This window comes from Geotrypetes seraphini, chromosome 2 (assembly GCF_902459505.1).
Source record: "Geotrypetes seraphini chromosome 2, aGeoSer1.1, whole genome shotgun sequence".
In the NCBI taxonomy this organism is placed as follows: Eukaryota; Metazoa; Chordata; class Amphibia; order Gymnophiona; family Dermophiidae; genus Geotrypetes; species Geotrypetes seraphini.
In genome coordinates, this window is record NC_047085.1 from 1751451 (window position 1) to 1776858 (window position 25408).

The window sequence follows — 25408 nt, forward strand, 5'->3', positions numbered from 1 at the left end:
GAACCCAAGCACAGTACCGGGTAAAGCTTTGGATTCTCGCCCAGAAATAGCTAAGAAGAAAAAAAAAAAAATTTTAAATTGAATCAGGTTGGGCAGACTGGATGGACCATTCGGGTCTTTATCTGCCGTCATCTACTATGTTACTATGTTACTATGTTACTATGTTCTCTTATTTTTTGAAAGTTCGAAGAATCTGTCCCTCTCTACTCTCTCTATGCCCTTCATGATCTTGTAAGTCTCTATCATATCCCCTCTAAGTCTCCTCTTCTCCAGGGAAAAGAGACCCAGCTTCTCCAATCTCTCAGAATATGACAGGTTTTCCATACCTATTATCAGACGTGTTGCTCTCCTTTGAACCCTCTCGACTAACGCCATATCCTTCTTAAGATACGGCGACCAATATTGGACGCCTATGAACTATTGTCCGGGGCCGGGAAAGGTTATCAATATCGCAATTGGGCCCATACTGAAGTGTCTCATATTTATTTATTTAACTGCCTAGCAATTCTCATTGGTGTTTTTGATTGTTGGCTGCTGGTGAATACCCTTTGAGCGTTTAATATAGGGTCCTGCTATTATATATTTTTGTTATTAGATTAGATTAGTCATCTTTGAGGATATGTTGATTCCCTCAGCTCAGTGTGCAGTGATGGCTAGGAAAGCAAATAAAATGTTAGGAATTATCAGGAAAGGAATGGAAAACAAAGATGAAAATGTTACAATGCCCTTGCATCGCTCTATAGTACAGCCGCACCTCGAATACTGAGTTACATTATGTTTGCTGTATCTCAAAAAAGATGTAGTGGAATTAGAAAAGGTACAGAGAAGAGCAACAAAAATGATAAAAGGGATGGGACGACTTCCCTACGAGGAAAGGCTAAAATGGTTAGGAGAGATATGATAGAGATCTATAAAATACTGAATGGAGTGGAAAGGGTAGATGTGAATCGTTTGTTTACTCTTTCCAAAAATACTAGGACTACGGTGTATGCGATAAAGCTACTAATTAGTAGCTTCAAAATAAAAAGGAGAAAATTTTTCTTCACACTCTGGAATTTGTTGGTGGAGAATGTATCGAAATCAGTTAGCTTAGCAGGGTTTTTAAAAAGTTTGGATAATTTCTTAAAAGGGAAGTCCGTAGGCCATTATTGAGATAGCTTGGGGAAATTCACTGCTTATTCCTAGGATAAGCAGCATTTATTTATTTAACTTTCTATACCATTCCCCCAGGGGAGCTCAGAACGGCTTACATGAATTTATTCAGGTATTCGAGCATTTTTCCCTGTCTGTCTCGGCAGGCTCACAATCTATCTAATGTACCTGGGGCAATGGAGGGATTAAGTGACTTGCCCAGGGCCACAAGAAGCCGTAAGGGTTTGAACTCACAACCTGAGGGTGCTGAGGCTGTAGCTTTAACCATTGTGTCACACGTAGAAGGAATGTAGAAGGTGGGCTGGGGAGATAAATTCAAATATTTCCATCATGTAGTTTGGTTAGAGGCCATACAGTGCCTTATACGTGAAGCAGCCCAGTTTGAATAGTATGCAGACCTCGATGGGAGCCAGTATAGTTGCTTGTAATAAGGCGTGATGTGTTCAGTTTTTATTAGTCCAAAGATAAGGTGCACAGCTGTGTGGAGTTTCTGGGGGCATGAAAGGTAGATGAGATTACAGTCGTCTTAACATGCTAAGGATTAGGACTTGACATAAGATTTGGAAGGAAATGGTGTCAAATTATGATCGAATGGATTGGTTTCCAGAGTGTTACAAAATCGCTGCACACAACAGCTGCTACTTGGGTTTCCATGGTCATCTTTCGATCTCGCATTACTCTTAGGATTTTAATAGTGGATTGAAGCAGTAGGGTTTTACCCTTGATTGTGATGTTTTCATTGTTCATATAAGAGGGGTTTGAGAAAGAAAATTTGTTTCTTTCAGAGTTTAATTTCAGTTTGTGTTTCGTCATCCAGTCTTCCATTGTTCTGATGACCTCTTCGGGAACTGGAAGAAAGCTAGGCCACCCATGGAGGATGCATGGCTAGAGCACCTTCACAATGCTGATTCCGATGGAATGCTTAATCGATAAAAGGAGAGGATATTATATGCAACATCAGAGAGACTCATAAAAGTGAGTTCATGCAACATCAGAGAGTTCATAAAAGTGCCTCCTTAGACTGGGGGGCAGTGAGGGGGTGGAGGTGGGGTCAGGGAAGACTTACTTACATGGACGGAGGGCCCCAAGAACCTTTCTGTATATGGTTTCTTCAAGATGGAAAGGGGGGGGATGGGTTGGATTGGGGGTAAGAGCTATTTTATGTGCTCATTATAAGTGAAGTTTTTATAGGGGACTGTTTAAGAAAGGATTAACATGTATAGAGTAATGTTTGCTTTGGTACTGACTTTGTGAGTTGAGTTGTTTATGTTGAAAAAAATAACCACAATAGCAAGAGTATGATGCAAGGTTTATGCAATAGTTTCATAAAACCATGTTGATATACCAGTAAACAGTTATTGATACAAAGAAAAAGTAGGTACTTGCCTTTCTTGGTAGAATATTAGCTTGTTGTTAGGTGCCATTGACTTGTGTTTGAGTTCTAGTGACTTGATGAATTGCGGATCTAAAAAATCGGTTTTGTGTTAGTCCGGAAAGGTCCTCCAGCGTCATCCCCATGATTGTTTTTAACCATGTGTCCAGCCATCAGATTGCAAGTTGCCCTCTTCGCCTAGTTCCTTCAATCTTCCCAAACATGATGTCCTTCTCCAGTGATCTCTCTCTTCTGATGGTGTGACCAAAATAAGACAGACGTAACTTCATCATTTGGGCTTCAAGTGACATAGCCGGTTTGAATACTAGCTTAACCAGTGAAATAACTAGCTTAACCAGTGAAGAAATCCACAGCATGATGATGGGGCTGAAATGTCGATTCTATCTACCCAGTTGCGGTGAGACCCAGACAACTGCAACAATCATGTGAATATGTTATTACGTGTGAGCACTTACACCAACCATAGAGCCTAGATTGAGGAAGTGTGGTCATAAACCATTACATTTTAGAATTTATAAGTGTATGTGCCCCGTCTACATTTGCCCAAACTCCACCCATGTGAGTACCCACCTGGAAAATAGCACAAGTAGCCTTTTTGATTAGTTTATTTATTTAGACACTTTATAGCCCACCATGTTCTGAGTGGCTAATCATAAACATATACAGAGTAAGAGAGAGGCAAATGCACAACATGAAATAACCAGCAACAAATTCATAAGGTGTAAAATGGCGCCTGAACTGAGCTTCTAATATATGATCTTAGAATCAAAGGACAATCAAAAGAGAGGATTGAAACCAATTCAACACATTACCACCAATCCCATTACTGTGAAGTCAATGCAGTAATCCACACAATCAAAAGCAGCAGAAACATCCACAAAAAAGCTGTTGAAGAATCCAATAGCTTCCATTAGGGAAGGGAAGCATCTAACATCATGCTAGTTAACAAACTCTTGCAACTGAAGATGAACAACTTTTCACCAACTTGGCCAAAACTGGCAGATTAGTAATTGGTTGATATGAATTCAGATCCAAAGGATCAGATTATTTTAGAAATGCAGGCATCTTGCCTTTCTCAAGACACTTTAAGACAAATGGAAGGAGAAATCGAGCAGCCTCAGAAGCTTCTGATGCGTTCCAAAATGTGGGGCAAGGATCAAGAGCAGAAGTAGAATTCACCTCTTGAATTATCTGCCCCTGACTCAAATATGGAACCATAGACAATACTCCGCATTCCATATGTAAAACAGAAAAGGTTAAAAGTAAAACACTGCATCAATCAGGGGTTAAAGGACAAATGCCATTAATTTTGAGACATTGTTTACATGTGCTCAAATAGGACTAGAATGCAGGCATTTATACACTAATTGCCAGCTAAATCCAGGTGACTCCTCCCCCCTGCCCAAGTGCCTACATTTACATGCAGGAATAATGAGCTCAGGATTAGGAGCCTCCAAAGTTTGGTGTAAAATGTAAGCATCTAAGGGAAGCTGTAAAGGTGCCTAGGTCAGATGCTCAGTTTGTTTTCAAAATCAGTTTCTATGTTTGGGGTGGTAAGGGTGCCTTGAATTATAACCCTTCAGGGCAGGTATTTCATACATAATTGATTGTTTGATTCCTCTCTGTTTCCTTCTCTCTGACTCTAGATCCTGCAGACTGGACAAGAGATTATGGAGCTGGATACCAGTGGCTTTGCTACTCAGGGTCCCACAGTCTTCGCTGGGAATATTGGTGATAATAAGTACATCGTTCAGGTCTCACCACTAGGGATCAGGCTCCTGGAAGGGGGTGAGTAGGACACACTGAGCTCACCTTAATTCTGAGGTTTGAAAATGAGTTTCTTTATCAACTCTCCAGACCAGTATAGCTGAAATAGGAATCTTACAGATCCCACTATCACCAACCTACTGACAGCTTCAACTGACCTCAAGGCTTTCCGCAAAGAAATCAAGACCCTACTATTCAAGAAATTCACCCAAACGTCCTAATCCCTCCCGTTTCCCCTCTCACCCCCTCTTAGAATCATCTCATCAAAATTGCTTTAGACCTAACTTCTTTAATTGTATTTCTCTTCCTGGAAATGTCCAGCTATCTTTCTGATGTAATCCGCTTAGAACTGCAAGGTACAGGCGGAATATAAGCATGTAATGTAATGTAATGTATGTATCTTATCATGACCAGCAGGTGGAGACTGAAACAGAACTTTGGAACTGTACGTAATAGGTTACTTCCCTTTATTCCCTCAGCCTGCTTTCAGTCTCCGGCAGGTGTGAGTGAGTTGTACCCATCTCCCTCAGTAGGGCAGTTGGAATTTCTTTAGGGCTTTTTGTCCCCTTTTTGGTGCCGGATTGAGCTTGGGTGGACCCTGTTTAGGGGTCTGTCCGACCTCGGGGGTCACGTGCTGGGTCCCTCCACCTCCCCAACATTTTTTTTAGAGGTTCTCAGCAGTAAACCTTGCCCCAAATTTAAGTAAGACATACTGCTTTGAAGATAAGAATTGCCACTGCAGGGTCAGACCAGTGGTCCATCGTGCCCAGCAGTATGCTCACATGGCGGCCCTTAGGTCAAAGACCAGTGCCCTAACTGAGACTAGCCTTACCTGAGTATGTTCTGGTTCAGCAGGAACTTGTCTAACTTTGTCTTGAATCCCTGGAGGGTGTTTTTCCCCTATAACAGCCTCCGGAACAGCGTTCCAATTTTTTACCACTCTCTAGGTGAAGAAGAACTTTCTTACATGTGTACGGAATCTATCCCCTTTTAATTTTAGAGAGTGCCCTCTTGTTCTCTCTACCTTGGAAAGAGTGAACAATCTGTCTTTATCTACTACATCTATTCCCTTCATTATCTTGAATGTTTAAATCATGTCCCCTCTCAGTCTCTTTTCAAGGGAGAAGAGGCCCAATTTCTCTAATCTCTCACTGTACAGCAACTCCTCCAGCCCCTTAACCATTTTAGTCGCTCTTCTCTGGACTCTTTCGAGTAGTACTGTGTCCTTCATGTACGGCGACCAGTGCTGGACACAGGTGAAGGAGTATCATGGCCCTGTATAGCGGCATGATAACCTTTTCTGATCTATTCATGATCCCCTTCTTAATCATTCCTAGCATTCTGTTCACCCTTTTTGTCACCACCACACATTGCGCTGATGGCTTCATCGACTTGTCAATCAGAACTCCCAAGTCTCTTTCCTGGGGGGTCTCTCCAAGTACCACCCCGAACATCCTGTATTCATGCATGAGATTTTTGTTACAGACATGCATCACTTTACACTTATCCACGTTGAACCTCATTTGCCATGTCGCTTCCCATTTTTCGAGCTGAAAGAAAGGATAGTGCACTTCCTTGAATCTAATGGGTTACAGGATCCGAGGCAACATGGCTTTACAAAAGGTAAATCGTGCCAAACGAACCTGATTGAATTTTTCGATTGGGTGACCAGAGAGCTGGATCGAGGACATATGCTTGATGTAATTTACTTGGATTTCAACAAAGCCTTTGATACAGTTCCTCATAGGAGGCTGTTGAACAAACTTGAAGGGCTGAAGTTAGGACCCAAAGTGGTGAACTGGGTCAGAAACTGGCTGTCGGACAGACGCCGGAGGGTGGTGGTTAATGGAAGTCGCTCGAAGGAAGGAAAGGTGACTAGTGGAGTCCCTCAGGGTTCGGTGCTGGGGCCAATCCTGTTCAATATGTTTGTGAGTGACATTGCTGAAGGGTTAGAAGGAAAAGTGTGCCTTTTTGCAGATGATACCAAGATTTGTAACAGAGTAGACACCGAAGAGGGAGTGGAAAATATGAAAAAGGATCTGCAAAAGTTAGAGAAATGGTCTAATGCCTGGCAATTAAAATTCAATACAAAGAAATGCAGAGTAATGCATTTGGGGATTAATAATAGGAAGGAACCATATATGCTGGGAGGAGAGAAGCTGATATGCACGGACGGGAAGAGGGACCTTGGGGTTATAGTGTCCGAAGATCTAAAGGCGAAAAAACAGTGTGACAAGGCAATGGCTGCTGCCAGAAGGATGCTGGGCTGTTTAAAGAGAGGCGTAGTCAGTAGAAGGAAGAAGGTGTTGATGCCCCTGTACAGGTCATTGGTAAGGCCCCACTTGGAGTATTGTGTTCAGTTTTGGAGACCGTATCTGGCGAAAGACATAAGAAGACTTGAGGCGGTCCAGAGGAAGGCGATGAAAATGATAGGAGGCTTGCGCCAGAAGACGTATGAGGAGAGACTGGAAGCCCTGAATATGTATACCCTAGAGGAAAGGAGAGACAGGGAAGATATGATTCAGACGTTCAAATACTTGAAGGGTATTAACGTAGAACAAAATCTTTTCCAGAGGAAGGAAAATGGTAAAACCTGAGGACATAATTTGAGGTTGAGGGGTGGTAGATTCAGGGGCAATGTTAGGAAATTCTACTTTACGGAGAGGGTAGTTCATGCCTGGAATGCGCTCCCGAGAGAGGTGGTGGAGAGTAAAACTGTGACTGAGTTCAAAGAAGCGTGGGATGAACACAGAAGATTTAGAATCAGAAAATAATATTAAATATTGAACTAGGCTAGTACTGGGCAGACTTGCACGGTCTGTGTCTGTGTATGGCCGTTTGGTGGAGGATGGGCTGGGAGGGCTTCAATGGCTGGGAGGGTTTAGATGGGCTGGAGTAAGTCTTAACAGAGATTTCGGCAGTTGGAACCCAAGCACAGTACCGGGTAAAGCTTTGGATTCTTGCCCAGAAATAGCTAAGAAGAAAAAAAATTTGAATTGAATCAGGTTGGGCAGACTAGATGGACCATTCGGGTCTTTATCTGCCGTCATCTACTATGTTACTATGTCACGTTGCAGATCTTCGCAATCCTCCTATGTCTTCACTACTCTGAATAACTTCGTATCGTCCGCAAATTTAATCACCTCACTCGTTATACCAATGTCCAGATAGTTTATAAAGATGTTGAAGAGCACGGGTCCAAACACCTAGCCCTGCGGCATCCCGCTGGTGACGCTCTTCCATTTATCCCTACTCTGTTTCCTATCCTCCAGCCAGTTTATAATCCACGTGAGTATTTCACCCTCGATTCCATGGCTCGCAATTTTTCGAAGTAGTCGTTTATGTGGAACCTTGTCGAATGCCTTCTGAAAATCCAGATATACAATGTTGACCGGGTCACCCTTGTCTATCTGCCTGTTTACTCCCTTGAAGAAGTGCAGCCAGTGGAGTCAGTTCTGTGGGGGAAAAAAAAAAATCCTGAGACAGTGCCGGTCTGAAGGGTTCCTTTCCCTTTAAAGTTAATGTAAAATACTGTATTTTTTAACTAGCCGGCACATTTCTTTTAGTTAGCTAGTATATGGAGCAATGAGCACTTTAGAAGGGAAAAAGTGCTCATTGTGCTCCAGATGCGAGGCACTCACGGCCAGGCTGTGTAAACGCTGTACAGCCCGGAGCAGTGGAGGAACCGTGTCAGCAGCGGGTGCCAGTGGCCAGGGCTCCCCGCTGAAGGTACTTCGCGAGTCGGCCGCTGAAAGCAAGGCTTCCCCAGCCGTCCACAGAGGGATTTCCTCAGCCGCTGATGGTAGGGGTAAAAAGGATTCCCTTACCACCAAAGAGTCTAGGGATTCCCTATCAGCTGTTGCCAGCTTGCCTGCTTTAGCGGCTGGGACAGTTCAGGCTTCCCAGCTGCTACAGGCCCTGGAGGGGTTATTTTTAGCGGGAACATCTTGTGGGTCCTCGTTAGGGATGGCGCCTCTAGGGCTACCATTGCATGTTGGATCAAAAAATCTATTGCATCCGCTTCTCTTCTTCTGAACCAGCATGTTCCGGAATTTCTCAATGTTCTTTCCACTTGGGGTCCAGCGGCGTCTTGGACTGAGTCTTCGCTGGTGCCTCCAGTGGACATTTGTAAGGCTGCGGTTTGGTTTCCCTTGCATTCCTTTGTCATACACTGCCATGTGAACGTTCAGGTGCGTCAGGACACAGTGTTCAGTGAGCATGTTCTGTTGTCGGCCTTTCAGGGGTCCCACCCTTGATGGGGGCTGCTTTGGTATGTCCCACTTGTAAGATTTTCTGTACCAATCTGGAGAGTGCTAAAGAAGGATAAATTAGGTTCTTACATGCTAATTTACTATCTTTTAGCTTCTCCAGACCAGTACAGGACCCCACCCTGTCTATTGTCTTGTTGTTCTTGTGGCTGTTGCGCGTACAGATTTTAGTTTTTCTGTGGGTTCTAGTATTTTTCTAGGGCCAGGGAGAATTGAAGAACAGCGGCTGTTGCTCGGCTGGCATAGCTGGCGAGCTGTGGGGACATTTTCTTTCTGGGATATCTCCTCTGAATTTTCCAGCAGCATTTGGGTATATTAGTTTTTACTCCTGTTCAGAGTTTATTGCTGTTTCAAGTTCTTAGTTTTGCTTGGTTATTCGGCAGACTGATAGGAATAGGGGAAGGTACCTCTTATGTACTGTTCTACAGTTTTGTTTGTCTCCATCTGCTGGTCATGTTGAGATATATACCCACTTGTAAGATTTCCTATACTGGTCTGGAGAAGCTAAAAGAAAGTAAATTAGCAAGTAAGAACCTAATTTCTCCATCCCGCATACTCCCTTTAGGACCCTGCGTTCGGTGGATCATAACTTATTTTCAATTCCTTCCCTAAAAATAATTAATACCAGATACAAGGAGATCTTTTTAATATACGCACCTCAGTTGTGGAACTCATTGCCTTCTTTTTTAAGAGAGAAATTTGCCCTCAATAGATTCAAGAGCTCTTTAAAATCCTTTTGAAGATTAAACCACTATCCCAGTTCTTCTTCTCTTCATGATTTCGTTTTTTTCTTCAATATATAATTTTTATTTAATTTTAATTTAATTCTTATATACCGCTAATAACCTTGAGGTTTCTAAGCGGTTTACAAAAATGATGCAATAAAAGATACAATAGATAAAAATAAATAAGATAGGTACTTGGAAATTCCCTAATTGTCCCAAAGGCTCACAATCTAACTAAAGTACCTGAAGAAACAATTTATGAAAGGTAAAGATAAAAATATAAAGACAGAGGTAGAGATAGAGATAAATATGAATATTCCAACAAGTAATGTATAAATAATTATTTTACATCTTACAATTGAAAATAGTCTGACACCAGCGAATATCAGTATACAATTATGAAGAGTGAATTTTAGCAGACAGGGAATGTGGATACCTAGTGTGAGGAAGAAATTCAGGATAAGGTGTGGAAGTTATGTTCGCGGGAGAGTGTCTGGCTAGGACAAGAATTTCTTAAACAAAGTGGTCTTTAGTTCTTTCCGGAAGATGCTATAGGTCAACCTAGCGGTATCGATGAGATAGCCTAGCCATAATTGCTGTCTACCAGCTTGAAACTTGAAAGTCCTGTCCAGGAAGGTTTGATATCTGCAGTCAGCGATTTTCGGGTATGCAAACAGGTTGTGGTTTCTGGTAGATCTAATGGAGGAATAGAATTCGAAGTGAGGTAGGAGGTAATTGGGGGCCATTCCCCAGATTAATTTATAGCAAAAGCAGGAGAACTTGAATAAAATTCTTTCTTCGATTGGTAAGCAATGCAGCTTTTTGTAAAAGGGACTAACGTGATCACTTTTCTTTAGTCCGAATATTAAGCGGACGGCCTTGTTTTGAATTATTCACAGTTTTCTTACGGTTTTTTTAGGTATCCCCAAGTAGATGATGTTACAATAGGCCAGAGTGGATAGAATTAGCGACTGAACCAGTAATCTGAAGGATAGAGGGTCAAAATATTTTTTTATGGTTTTCAGTTTCCAAAGAGTGGAGAAGCATTTTTTTGTCAAAAAGTTTATGTGATCGGTCATAGTTAATTTGGTATCTAGAGTAACTCCTAATATTCTTATAGCTTTTAATATTGGGTGGTCGTGACCGTTTATTTGTATTACTGTTGTGGTGATTTTTTCCTTTGGGCTAGCCAGGAAAATTTTTGTTTTTTCTAAGTTTAGTTTCAATTTAAAGTTTGTGGTCCATTGTTCAATTTCCGTCATAATGAAGGAGATGTGTTTTGCAATAGGTGACCTAGGGAGGAGATATATATGTTGAACAAGGTGGGAAATAGTGGGGAGCCTTGAGGGACTCCCGAGGGGCTTTTCCAGGATTCCAAGTAATTCCCATCGTAGACCACTTGATATGATCGTTTAGTTAAAAAGCCTTGAAACCAGGTCCACACACTTCCCGATATTCCCATTGCATCTAGACACATGAGCATTATTTCATGGTCCACTAGATCAAAAGCGCTACTAAAGTCTAATTGTAAGATCAGGGCGCTGGTGCCATGACTGAAGAGATTGTTTAGGTGATTAAGGAGAGAGCCAAGGACTGTCTCAGTGCTGAATCCTTTTCTAAAACCTGATTGATGGTCATTTAAGAGATTGAATTTTTCTAAGTGATTTACAAGTTCCAGGTTTACCAATCCTTCTAACATTTTGGTGAAAAAGGGGGTGCTTGCAATGGTCTGTAATTGGACGTCAAAGTGAGTGATGTCTTCTGGTCTTTGGGGATGGGTGTGATTAGAATGTGACCCATATTTTCCTGGTAAATTACAGTTGTAAGTATGGATGTTGCCCAATTAAATAGATCCTTTTTGAATTCGGGAACTGCAACTTGCATGATCTGGGATGGGCATTCATCTAGAAGACAGTTTGATTTGGCGTATTTATTGAATAATGTGAGGAAGTTAGACCAATCAGGGTGTTCAAATTCATTCCAGTACATATCGACATTGGGCTCTCTTTCCTGTGGAGTGAATTGGAAAACGAAGTTAGGTGAAGGTGAAGGTATTGAGGCTCTTAAATCAATGATTTTTTTTCTAAAGTGGTCAGCGAGGATGTTGACCGTTGGTATCCGTTCATTTTGGTTTTTTAGGATCTGTGTAGTGTCTATTAGTTTGTTCAATATTTTGAACAATTCTCTACTGTTGATAATGACTACTCCTATTTTTTTGCATAGCAATTGCAATGCTTTTCTTTTATCAGGTTTTTGTAGATTTTCGTTTTATGTTTCCAATTGGTTTTGTCATCCACATTTGCAGATTTTAGCCATAATCTTTCGAGTTGTCTAAGTTCTTTTTTGAGGGCTAGTAATTCAGCATCATACCATTCTTTAGACTCCCTTGTATTCTTTTTGTATTTTTGGACAGGAGCTATTTGGTTTAGTATATCTTTGGTTAATTTTATCTTACCTTCCTAATTGTATTTCATTCATTATTTGTAGCTTTACCCCTATTCCCATCTATCCCCCCTAGAAACTCTCTACATCTATGCTGATGACATCCTTATCCTCCTCGAGACCGACTCGAACCTCTAACCTCGCTGAGAACATATCCGCATGTATAATGAACCTCCAATCCTGGGCCCAATCTGTACAAATGAAACTAAATGAGTCCAAAACAAAATTACTTTGGCTCGGCCCAATATTAGATAATTTACCCACCTCCATCCCACTGTCTTCCGGCCCCACTCTTCAGCTTGAGTTTTCAAGCAAAGTCCTGGGCATCATCATAGACTCTTCTTTTTCCTTCAAAGACCACATCAACTCCTTGGTAAAAAAAAATACTTCTTTAGCCTCCACATGCTGAGGAAAGTGAGATCCTGCTTTCATCAATCTCACTTCGCCGTCTTTGTTCAATCTACCGTCCTCTCTAGACTGGATTATTGCAACTCCATCTTTATAAGCCTAACTAAGAAAAACCTACATAGACTTCAGCTAATTCAGAATGCCGCGGCTAAGCTTATTTTTGCAAAAGGCAAATTCGACCATGTCTCTCCACTCCTGTCCAAGCTTCACTGGCTTCCAGTACCCTCCAGAGTCCTCTTCAAATGTGCCTGCTTAGCCTTCAAGATCCTTCACGGCATCCTCCCTCCCGTTATTCCACTCTTTTGGAATTCCTCAAACCCTAACTCCGCCAGATCCTCCCCAAAATTGAAACTATCTTTCCCTTCTACAAAAGGTATATCCCGCACAGGAAAACTAGGAACATCCCTCCCCTTTAGAACCACAGAACTCTGGAATAACCTCACATCCCCGCTCAGAAATTCCAGCTCCCTCCAACTTTTCCGCAAACACCTGAAAACTTGGCTCTTCTCAAAAATCTGATACCTCCCGCTCTCTCATACCCTGGCCCCTCTCTACCCTCTTAGTTCCTTTCCTTTAACCCTTCACTGGAGTTCCTTTCTATCCTAACTCTGTAAACTATGGCGAGCTCTACGCTTGCAGAGATGGCGTGGTATACAAACCTAAGGTTTAGTTTAGTTTAGTTAGTCCGTAGTTGTTTTTGTCTATGTTACATATATTTTATTATGTATACTGCTTAGAAACTATTATAAGCGATAGCATCAAATTTGAAATAAACCTGAAACCTTTTTAAACTTCAGCGCCAGCAGCCTGATTCCATCCCGGTTAAGGTGGAGTCTGTCCTTTTGGAGAAGATTGCCCTGTTCCTAACAAATCTAAATCCCTCATCTCAACCATGCATTGAGACTTCGGAGCTCTACCTGCCTCTTAGGTCCTGCGCGTGAAACTGGGACCCTGCTACCCTGGAGGATCTGGATGTCAGCTTTCTACCTAAGAGCCTAAATTTGGCTTCCAGTACCTTCCTCCCATATTTTCCTATGTCATTGATACCTACATGTACCAAGACAGCTGACTCCTCCCCAGCACTATCTAAAATCCTATCTAAGTGACGCATGAGGTCCTCCACCTTTGCACCAGGCAGGCAAGTGACCGGGTGATCCTCACGTCCACCAGCCACCCAGCTGTCTACATGCTTAATGATCGAATCACCAAATACAACAGCTGTCCTAACCCTTCCCTCCTGGGCAATGTAGTTAAAGCCCAATAGCAGTTAGTCTATTTATCAATAAATCATGATCAGCTAGATCAAATGCTGCAGCCAGATCAAGTGATACTGCTAATGCTAAATAACCATTATCCAAAATTTTTAATGTTTTGCTAAGAAAACAAGTGTGTGTATATGGTGGGACTGTCTGTTGTTGGTTCCTTGTTGGACAGCGGTGGTTCAGAATTTGTCTCAGATGTTGGGGGGTTACAGTTTCAAGTTTATTAAAATTCGATATACATTACATTAGTGATTTCTATTCTGCCTGTGCCTTGCGGTTCTAAGCGGATTACAAATTAGAAGAGATTTGGACATTTCCAAGAGAATTACATAACAAAGATTCATGTAGGTTACATGTTACAGTAGAGAGTTACAAGTAGAAGGTATCTGGATTTTTTCGAGAGAATTATATAGCAAAGATTCGCTTAAATTGCAGAATACAGTGGAGGATAACAATATATTCGGGTAACAAAAGACGTTATCTAACATTGAAGGAAGAAGTTTATTGGATACTGATGGAGGGTGTTTATTTAGGCTTCTGAATATATATTGATAGGTATGGTTCTAGGAGTTAACTAATGTGTTAACATGGGGGAGAGAGCATGTGCGAGTAGGGAGGAGATTAGTAAGTAGGGAAGTGTTTTTTGAATAGAATTGTTTTGATTTCTTTTCTAAACACTTTAATGTCTGTTGTTTAGAAAAGAAATCAAAACAATTCTATTCAAAAAACACTTCCCTACTTACTAATCTCCTCTTAATATACCTTCTTATCAGTATTTATGGTGGTTTTACAAAGTAAAAAATACAGAGGAAACATTAAAATGAGTAATACATCAAAACCTACAACAGACAAAACATGAAGCATTTAATAGAAACAATGACTGGCTAGTACGAGAGGAGAAGGGGGAAGAACTACAAAATTTGGATAGAAAAGAATAAAATTGGAAAAAACGAAAGGCAGGGAAAACAGAAAGACCGGCTCAAGGATAAAACATCCTTCAAAAGATGATCAACACCAAGGTTAAAATCTAAGCAGTTTACAATAAGCCATGTGTACTGTGTATTTTTCTAAAATAGGCAAAAATGGGTCCCTTTCTTCCTAATTGTAGAACTCCTAAATGAATGGCCATAGCATAATGTTTTCACCATTTGTTAAAATCCCAGTTCAGGTGGCCTATGTGAAATGACTTACATAGTTCAGGAACCATAGACAAAGCCTTCATATCTTGCTACTATTTCAGTTTATACCAGATACTTTTGATCTGGACCGGCCACTGTTAGAAGCAGGATATGGGGCTAGATGAACCATCAGTCTGACCCAGTGTGGTGGTGGTTGTGGTGGTCTTTGCTCTGTCAGAGTCATAGTAGATGATGGCAGATAACGACCTGGATCCATCCAGTCTGCCCAATAAGATAAACTCATAGCATATGATGCAATATAACATATATATTCTTGAGTCAGGGCAATGACCATAAAAGTCTGCCCAACTACTAGGAATCCTATGAATCATTGAGCATGTTTTGTAAGTGACCTGTGCAAGGACACAATGACAGAATGTATTTCTGTACTATTAATGTACAATTTTATTTATTTTGCTGTTGGAGTACAACATTCAAATATTTTAAGAACCTGTGAGGTCTTTCTGATATTCAGTATGTTCTGGCTTATATTCTGCCATGGTCCATAGGGCCAAATGCATTCTGTTAGCTTACTTCTTTTGTCTCTTTGGATTTCGCAGTGAACCAGTTACATTTCATCCCAGTGGATTTAGGATCTCCCATTGTACACTGTGCAGTGGCTGACCCATATGTGGTAATCTTGAGTGTTGAGGGACAGGTGGCCATGTTTGTGCTGAAGAGTGACACCTATGGCAGCAAAACACATCGGCTGACGCTGCAGAAGCCACAGATACACACAGTAAGTATTGGTCAAATCTAATATCAAGTCCTTGAAGTTTCTTTGATGTTTGCTTATGAACGACAAAGAAACTAGAATTAATCAATTGCTAAGGTCAAGATTTCTGGGAAAAGGGAAAAGGATCCTATGGACCCCATGAATCTTTACCATATGGCCTTGAAAATCTGATCTACCTCTGTTTTTGCAGCTGCGGTTTCTGTTTGGGTACTGTGGGATCTTCCTTTTACCCTGTGCCCACAGCTCCCCATGCTGCCTCTAGAAAAGCAGAAGCTTCTCTTGACTTATCACAACTACTAAGTACTATTTCTTTAATCGTCTCTCCAGACTGGCACAGCTTACTGATGGGTAATAGCTCGCAATGATCAGCAGGTAGAGACTGAGACATAAACTTTTGGCTGTAGTACAAGTGGGTTGAACAGTTTAAAGTACTGTACAATCAGGCTGCTCTCAATCTCCAGCAGGTGGAGGTGGTAAGCCTGTGCAGACTTACCGAAGTTAGTGTAGAGCTGTTGGATTTTGTTTTGAACCGACTCAACTCTCAGCACATCTTTGCGGTAATGTGGCCTCCAGAATTGTACACAGTATTCCAGATGAGGTCTCACATGGTTCTGTACAAAGGCATAATGACCTCAGGCTTCCGACTAACGAAACTTCTATGGATACAACCCAGCATTTGTCTAGCCTTGGATGAAGCCTTCTCCACTTGACTGGCAGTTTTCATGTCTTCACTGATCACTCCTAAATTTCGTTCTGCCATAGTCCTAGCCAAGGTCTCACCATTCAAGGATTTTTGTTGCCAAGGTGCATGACCTTACATTTTTTAGCATTGAATCCCAGTTGCCAGGTCTAGGACTAATGCTCTAACAAAAGCAGGCGAATAATGTTATTTTCCCTTGAAGCCCCTGAGTCAGGTCTCCTACGAATATGTTGAAAAGGATCGGGCCCAAGACCGAGCCCTGCGGCACTCCACTGGTCACCTCCGACGTTTTAGAGAGGGTACAGTTAACCACCACCCTCTGAAGTCTACCACTTAGCCAGTCACCGACCCATGCAGTTAGTGTTTGTGCGCTTCCCTTTGGTCTGGCCACAGCTCCATGGACATTTACCAAAATTATGGTGGTTGTGGCGGTGGCCTTGTGCAAGGAGAGCATTCTGGTTCATTCCTATATGAACAACTGGTTGATCTGAGCAAAGTCTTTCCAGGAGAGTTCCCATGTTACGACTCAGGTTATGGAGTTCCTACAGTCGCTGAGATGGGTGGTCAACCTGTCTAAGAGCCAGTTGACTCTGTCTCAACACCAGCTTGGGGAAAGCCTTCCTTCTGGAGACCCGAGTGGACAAGTTGCAGTTGCAGATTCGCCTTCTGATGGCTTCCTGGTGTCCTCGGGCACAGAATTTTCTCCAGTCTTGGGGTTGATGGCGGCTTCCCTGGACATGGTTCGGTGGGTCCGGGCTCACATGCTCCCGCTTCAGTATAAGAACATAAGAAGTTGCCTCCGCTGAGTCAGACCAGAGGTCCATCTCGCCCAGTATGCTCTTCTAAAGTGGTGGTTGCCTCAGTTGCACACCCTGGATTCTCCAGTTCCTCTTTGAGGGTTAGTTCGTCGCAGGCTCCGCTGGTGGCTACAGTCTTCCAATCTGGTGCAAGGAGTGAATCTGGATCAGCCTCAGTAGACAGTGCTTGCCATGGATGCCAGTCTCCTTGGCTGGGGAGCTCAGTGTCTCGGTTGCTCGGCTCAGGGCAGCTGGTCTCCGGAGGAGGCGTCTTGATCGATCAGTGTTCTGGAGACCAGAGCTATCCAGTTGGCGTTGCTTGCGTTCCAGACGTTGCTGACAGACAAGTCGATTTGGGCTCTCTCAGACAACACCACTTCAGTGGCTTACGTCAGTAGTTAGGGGGGAACCAGAAGTCATTTGGTAGCGCAGAAGGTGGCTCTGCTCATGGCCTGGGCAGAGGTTCATCTTCTGGACATCTCAGCTTCCCACATTGCAGGAGCAGAGAATGTCCAGGCAGACTTCCTCAGTCATTACGTGCTGGATCCCGGCGATTAGTGTCTCAGTTCCTCAGTCTTCGGGTTGATTGTGAAAACATGGGGTGGGCCAGTCATGGACCTGATGACCACGTGTATCAATGTCAAAACACCATGGCTCTTCAGTCGGTGCAGAGATCGTCAGGCCTAGGGGTTGGATGCTCTGGTGCAGCCTTGGCTGACAGAGGGCCTCCTGTATGTGTTTTCCCTGTGGCCGATGGTGTGCAGTCCTTATTCACATTGCTCGTCACCCTGGCCGCATGATCCTGGTGGCTCCAGACTGGCCCAGGTGCCCATGTTACACAGATCTGGTTTGTCTTCTTGTGGCAGATCCTCTCCCGCTGCCCCTCTCACCCAACCTTCTGACACAGGACCCCATTCCAATGTTCTATCTGGGTCACTTTTGTCTTACGGCTTGGCTCTTGAATGGGAACGCCTAAGTAAGAAAGGTTATTTAGATAAAGTGATCTCTACTTTCATGGGGTCTCGCAGACTTTCCACCTTTCAGGCTTATATGTTTGAGGAGTGGTGTTCCACACGTGGCATAGTTCCCATTCACATTGCTTTGCCTCACATCTTAGAGTTCTTGCAGGATGGCCTGAACATGGGCTTTGTCGTTTGACCTTTTCTCCGGATGTGATTCGTTTTTTGAGGGCAGCTTAATTTCTCTGGCCTCCGGTGTGGCCTTCTGTTCCGGCTTGAGATCTAAGTCTGGTACTTCTGTGCTCGTGCATCCTCCTTTTGAGTCTCTGGGCTCCTGCAAGTTTGAAGGAACTTACTCTTAAAGCGGTCTTCCTGGTGGCCATTACTTCTGCGAGACACGTTTCCAAGCTGCAGGCTTTCACGTGTAGGCCTCCCTTCCTGGAGTTTTCTAGGGAGCGCGTTGTGCTGCGGCCGGTTCCTTCTTTTCTGCTGAAAGTGGTTTCACCTTTGTATGTCAACTAGTCCGTGGTCCTCCTGGTCTCGGGAAGTCGTGAGGGCTCTTTGGCGCAGAGACAGTATTGCAGTTTGGATGTTTGTAGTGTCCTACTCTCTTATGTTCGGTGGGCTCCGAAGTTCCGGAAATCGGATCATCTGTTTGTCCTCTTCACGAGTCCTCGTACAGGTGAAGGTACTTGGAAGGCTACCATTGCGCGCTGAATTAAGGAGATTATCGTTTAAGCGTATCTTCTTCAAAAGAAGTCTGTTCCGGAATTCCTCAAAGCTCATTCTACATGAGTGAAGGCAGCTTCTTGAGCTGAGTCTTCCCTGGTGCCTCCGGTAGATGTCTGTAAAGCGACGGTTTGGTCTTCTCTCTATTTCTTTGTCCAGCACTACCATGTTGATGGTCAGGCGCGTCGGGACGCGGTGTTTGAGCAGCGTGTGCTTGTGGCGGCCTTTCAGGGGTTCCACCCATGATGGGTACTACTTTGGTACGTCCCATCGGGGTACGTCCCATCAGTGAGCTGTGCCAGTCTGGAGAGATGATTAAAGAAGGAGAAATTAGGTTCTTAACTGCTAATTTTCTTTCTTTTAGTGTCCAGACTGGCACAAACCCCTCCCTTTCTATCTGTTTTCCTTTCGGGATTCGCGTGAAGAGTGCGTTTTTTTTCTGTGGGATCCCTGGGGGGGGTTTGTTTGTTAGGGGAGATTAAAAGAACAGCGACTTTTGGTTCATCTGACATAGCTGGCGAGCTGTGGGGACATTTCAGAAGGTTCTTATCCTATTCAATTTCAAACAGTATTCCTCTTTATTAGTTGTTACTCCTGTGGGGAGTGTTGTTGCTGTTATAATTCACAATTATTAGTTTCTTTGTTCTGCTTGGCTATTCGGCAGACTGGTTGTACTTGGGACTTCACATTCCACTTGTACTACAGCCAAAAGTGTATGTCTCAGTCTCCACCTGTTGGTCATGGTGAGTTATTACCCATCAGTAAGCTGATAGAAGGGAAAAGGGTGGGTATTATTTTTATTTATCTCATAACACATATGAATATGTTAATAGCCTCACTGAATTGTATGAAATACTGTTACAGAAGGGGATGTGATGGGGGGGTTTCTATTTAATAATAATTGTTCAGATATCAGGTGTAATACATAATATTCAAGATATTAGAATATAAATATGTAATGAAATGTTATATTTAATGTGTTATATGAGAGTTAATCAAGTGTGTATTTATAAGTTCATATGATTTTATCTAATACACTTGTTGTAATATGCAAAAATGAATAAAGGATTTAAAAAAAAAAAAAAGAACCTAATTTCTCCTTATCGCTTATATAGTGCCGAAAGGCGTACACAGCACTTTTCATTTTGACATTTAATACACAGTCCCTGTTCAGATGAGTTTACAATCTAACTTGGACAGAAAGACATTACACACAAAAAAACAGGTCAGCAAACAAGACATAGATAATACTTTTTAATAATTTAGCAGAAACTTTTCCATATTGATCTATAGAAAGTGCATGGTTGCACTCCCTGGTCTTTAATTGTTCAAATATGTGTTTTAGGATGAAGGCTATGGCTTAAAACTAACCCTGTTGTCTGTTGGAAGTGATCCTCAAAATATCTGTAGTTTACCTATTGACTGTGCTTCCCACAATGAGTTACATATATTAGAGCTATCACTTATTCCGCTCGATTTATCTCGATTGTATTCTTTGAATGTGGAGCCGTTATTCCAGGCACTGTCTAATAAACTACAGTTGTGGGGTGGCCTTCCGTTTTCATTTCTTGGTCAGGTGAGCCTTTATAATATGCTTATTGTGCCATGTTGGCTATATGTTTTTCAGGTGCTCCCTCTTTATTTATCTTTTCGAGATGAGCGACGGTTGGAACGCTTGGTTCAGCGGTTTCTCTGGGCGGGAAAGCAGCCTTGTCTCCCTTATTGTTTAGCGGCGGCTCCCTGGTATAAGGGAGGTCTTGGATTGTTGAACCTTTGTTTTTTGACAATTAGTTGCAACATGCGGCACATCAGTGATCTCTTCCAGGGCACTTCTACTTTTACTAACATCTCTTTAGAACTTTCTTGCTTTACCTCTTCCCATTTTAGAGCATATCTTCATGCTGTCCCTTCCACTCAGCCCAGGCTCTTTCCTCACACTGTCTTGCACCTTTCTTTACGACGGGTCTGGCGCTGGGTCTGTAAGTTTCATTCTGTTAGGCCTACTGTCTCACCCTTTTTGCCTATTCGCTTTAATGATCACTTTCTCCTTGGGGTTGAAGGGGACCAGTTTTGTTCGATGGGAAGCAGAGGGGATTCATTATCTGTTCCACTTGGTGGACGACAATGGGAAGATTAAAACTTTTGCCCAGCTGTGGGAGGACTTTGATTTTCCTCCTACTGATGTATTTGCTTATATGCAGATTCGTCATTATATTCGTTCCCTTCCCTCTTGCCATTTATCGGTCTCTCGCTAGGAGTTGTTATCTATGGCTTTTTCCATTGGCTCTCAGCTCTCAGTGCCTCTTCGCTTCCACCATCGCCACTTAAAGAATGAGTACCCTCTGCTTGACCATGCTAGATTATGAGCTGCTTGGGCTCGTGATCTCCAAGTTGACTTGCCTGATGATACCATACTACGAGCTATTAGAAAGTTGTTTATCTATCGTAAATATACTGTTTTGGGGGAACAGCACTATAAGTTGGTCCTATGGTTTTATATCTCTCCTAAGAGGGCTTACCTTTCTGGGTTTCGAGCATCGGCTGCCTGCCTTCGTTGTCAGGCACCTGAGGCTGGTTTGGGCCATATGTTCTGGACTTGTCCTGCTATCCAGGCTTTTGGGGACTCCTTGTTTCTTTTTGTGGAGCATATCTGGGACATGACTATCCAGCGTTCTCTACTTTTATTTGGGGCTTCCCTGCATTGTTTCCCCCACAGGAGGGGGGCTGCTGCGTTCCTCAAGTGGACAGTCCTCGTTGCTTTAAAATGCATTCTGATCAAATGGCTCGAGGTGGAGGCTCCAGACTATTCCCTATGGCGGTGTCACTTGATCACACTCTTGATGTGGGAACGTCGAGATGTCTTGGATTTTACATCTCTACAAGGCCACACCTTCCAGCACATCTGGGAACCTTTTTGGAATACTTTGACCCTAGTGGCTCGTAGCTTCTTATTGAACTGTTGATGTGTGAACAGCCGTTTGTTTGTTTTTTTGTGCCCTCTGTGTACCTTGCCCCTATAAGAGTTTGTTTTATTGTCTCTCCTGCACTAAGTTCTGCTTTGTAGCTCGGAGGAGGGGTGGGGGGTGGGGGTTTTGGGGGGATGGGTAGGGGGGATTTGTTGTGTTCTGGCTCTGTTTTTGAAAATTATGTTCTTGTTTTGTTCTGTTGTACTTTTCCCTGCATTTGTTGAGCTCAATAAAAATATTTACTGATATTAGAGCTATCATGAAGCTGGGCAGTCCGAACTTCAGTGGGGGAATAATGAAAGGTACATTTAAAACTCTCTTAATATAAACTGGCAGAGGGTGTTTAAAACAATTTGAAGGGGCTGGTCAATGAGCATTAGCTTATATCTTCATCCCTGACTGACCTTTACGTCGTACAACCAGCCCAAAAACCCACCACAAAGCTATTTTACCTATGTTAGGCCATGTCCATATGGGACCACCATAGACTGTTTTCTCAGAACATACTGCAATTTTTAAAACACCCTATGTCCACTGTCTATATCTCCAAATCTGTATGTCATGATTATATTGTAAAAGCTGAAATTCATACCTCTATGTACACCAAGTTTGTTTTTCCCACCATAGTTTGTCTTACTTATACTGTGAATGTAATCTTGTAACCCGTTCTGGGCTCCTTTCGGAGGACAGGCTAAATAAATAAATAATAATAGTCTTAAATTTCCAAGTGGCCATTAAAAAGTCATTCTTAACTCCTACATCCATCAAAAAATTGAAGAAAACCAATTGGCATTGATGATGAGAATGAAATGTGTTGCTTATATAATTTGAGAAGTTAGTATTATGTCATGTATGTCTTACAGAAAGCTTATTTGACTGGTTTCCTTTTAAGAGATAATGAATTTTTGTGTGGGTCTTTCTTTAATATTTTTTAACCAAGTGAATCACTTCATAAAGGCATTTAATAAGACTGAACTCTAAGGACTTTCTTTTTTTTAATTTATAAGATTATTTATTTATTACAACAAATAAAAACCATAAACAATTACAAATCAGTTCCAAGAAACAATAAAATCATACACAAACTTATATTTCTAGTCTACATTATTAGGACTACTGTTATTAACCCAGTGGAGGAGCACCTGTAAAATATATATATATATATATATAAAATCACCTTGTCTACAGGCAGGATATTAGTTCAACTTTTTTAGATCTCCTTTTTTCAAACCTCTGAATTAGTCTGGGGTAAATTCTCCAATTTAGATTTATCTTGCAAAATTATCTCCAATTGAAATGGATCAACAAAAATGTATTTATTGTTCTCATATGTGACCAAGCATTTGCAGGGAAATTTAAGAAAGAATAAAGCTCCCAAAGCTAGGACACGAGCCTTTAGCTGTTGGAACTGTTTTCATCTATATTGTGTTTGCTTGGAGACATCGGGGAACACATTTATATTTTGCATGGTGCAAAATAAAGGGTCTGTCTATTTGAAAAATAAAGTTTAAGAACAGGTTGCTTCTCTAATTCAGTTTTGAAGGTGACCAACAGGGTAGTTCTTTTAGCAATATAGTCATTAGATGACTCCAAAAATTGTGATATATTTAAACTGTCTGAGGATACAAGCTGATCCGTTCCTCTTTCTTCTGATATAATCTTAGAGCTTCTTGGAACATAATACAAATTATCAGGGAGAAAACCTTCTGCCTGATTATAATTAAGAATATCTTTTAAATACATCCTGAGGAGCTCAATTGGGGACAAATAATGAGAGCAAGGAAAGTTCAAAAAGCGAAGATTCTTGGATCTCGTAGCATTTTCTATTTTTTCTAACTGAACATGAATCAAGGTATTATCCTTCACTTTGAGGACTTTCTTAAGAGATCAGATTCCACGGGTAATCCTTGAGGGGAGGAAAGCTAGCCTAGTGCCTAACCCTCAGTAAGCCTGTTCTAAGATAGAGGTTGTAGAGGCTCAGCATTAAAGATAGTTTTCACTACTAAACTAAACTAAACCTTAAGTTATACCGCGCATCATCTCCATAAAGATAGAGCTCGGCACGGTTTACAAGTAAATTCAATAAATGAGGGAGGGACATATTAAGAATTTAGAGGTTATGAAGAGGATAACTAGCTTTACCCTTCAGCCTCCCTCCTAGCTGAACACTTCAAGAATAAAATTACAAACACCAGAGCTACTCTCATTAGTAACCCAACCCACCTATTTGAAGTCACAATACTCCCCACAGAAAATGAATCTTGTGCTGCAGACAGATCTTGGTCCCAATTCCCTAAGATACATTGGACCGAATTCAACAAACTCTACAATAAGTACAGCCACGCATCATGTGAACTCAACCACTGCCCACCATATCTCCTGTCATCAGCGAGCACTAAGTTCCGTACCTTACTCCTACACTGGATACAAACCATGCTCACAGATGGCATTTTCCCAAATGACCTCAGCGAAATCATCATCACCCCAATCTTAAAAGACCCAAAAGGACCAACAGACCTGTCATCCAACTACAGACCAATTGCCTCAATACCTCTATATAGCAAACTAACAGAAGGATTAGTAGCCAAATTCCTCACCAACTATCTAGAGGACCATAACTTGCTCCATCCCACGCAATCCGGCTTCAGAACTAACTTCAGCACAGAGACACTACTAGGCTCCCTTATCAACACAGCAAGACAACACCTCAGCATTGGAAAAAAAATGCTGCTCAATACAGTTGGACCTATCGGTGGCATTTTATTTTTTTTTTTTCATTATTATTTTTTATTTTCAAGTTTTACATAAAGTGTACAAAATATTAAAATACAATTGATGAATACACAATATCACTTTTATATCTATTAGATCATTTTCTAAATATATTTTTATCCCCTCTCCCTCCCCCCACCCTTCTATTACTTTTCAATCATACATTACATATTGTATATCATATTATAGCATATTATGTAAAAATTATTTTCACTACCCCCCTCTATGTGTGTCACAAAGAAGATATTGAAAAGAAGAAAAGAAGAAGAAAAATTTATTCATTGCAATATTTTGTCAATGGCCCCCATATTTTTATAAATTTAGTATATGTCCCTCTTTGTATTGCTATTGCTCTTTCCATTTTGAATATATGACATATTGTATTCCACCAAAATGTATAATTTAGGTTATTATAATTCTTCCAATTGTTGGTTATATGCTGAATGGCAACCCCTGTCATAATTAATAAAAGCTTGTTATTTTCTGGTGAAATTTGACTTTTTTTTCTCATCATCATTCCAAATAACACTGTATCATAAGATATTGCTATATAATTTTCCATCAATTTATTAATTTGTGGCCAAATTGCATTCCAAAAACTTTTAATGTAGGGACAATGATACAGTAAGTGATCTAACGTCCCTGGTTCCAGATTACAGTGCCAGCATTTATTGGACTTAGAACTATCTAATTTTTGCAAACGTGTAGGGGTCCAAAAAGCTCTATGTAATAAAAAGAACCAAGTTTGTCTCATAGATGCTGACACTGTACATCTCATTCTCCAAGACCAAATTAGTGGCCATTGAGATGCAGTAATTTGATGCTTAATCTCAATGCTCCAGATGTCTCTTAGACCATTTTTTGGTTTTTTATTCAAATATCCAGATATTAATTTATACCACAATGCGGCTTGATGTCCTAGGAAGTCTGCTTGAAAACATAAGAACTTTAAACCAGTGGTTCCCAACCCTGTCCTGGAGGAACACCAGGCCAATTGGGTTTTCAGGCTAGCCCTAATGAATATGCATGAAGCAAATTTGCATGCCTTTCACTTCCATCATATGCAAATCTCTCTCATGCATATTCATTAGGGCTAGCCTGAAAACCCGATTGGCCTGGTGTTCCTCCAGGACAGGGTTGGGAATCACTGCTTT

The 25408-nt window shown here is 41.7% G+C and overlaps 1 protein-coding gene across 1 annotated transcript in view; it reads left to right on the plus strand.

The window, feature by feature from the left end:
• CPSF1 (cleavage and polyadenylation specific factor 1) overlaps positions 1 to 25408 on the plus strand; it is a 406695-nt gene that overhangs the window by 230106 nt on the left and 151181 nt on the right. Inside the window, exons 19-20 of the mRNA XM_033933046.1 lie at positions 4192 to 4333; positions 15156 to 15334. Of these exons, the coding sequence (XP_033788937.1) occupies positions 4192 to 4333; positions 15156 to 15334 (321 nt within the window). The remainder of the gene's footprint in view (positions 1 to 4191; positions 4334 to 15155; positions 15335 to 25408) is intronic.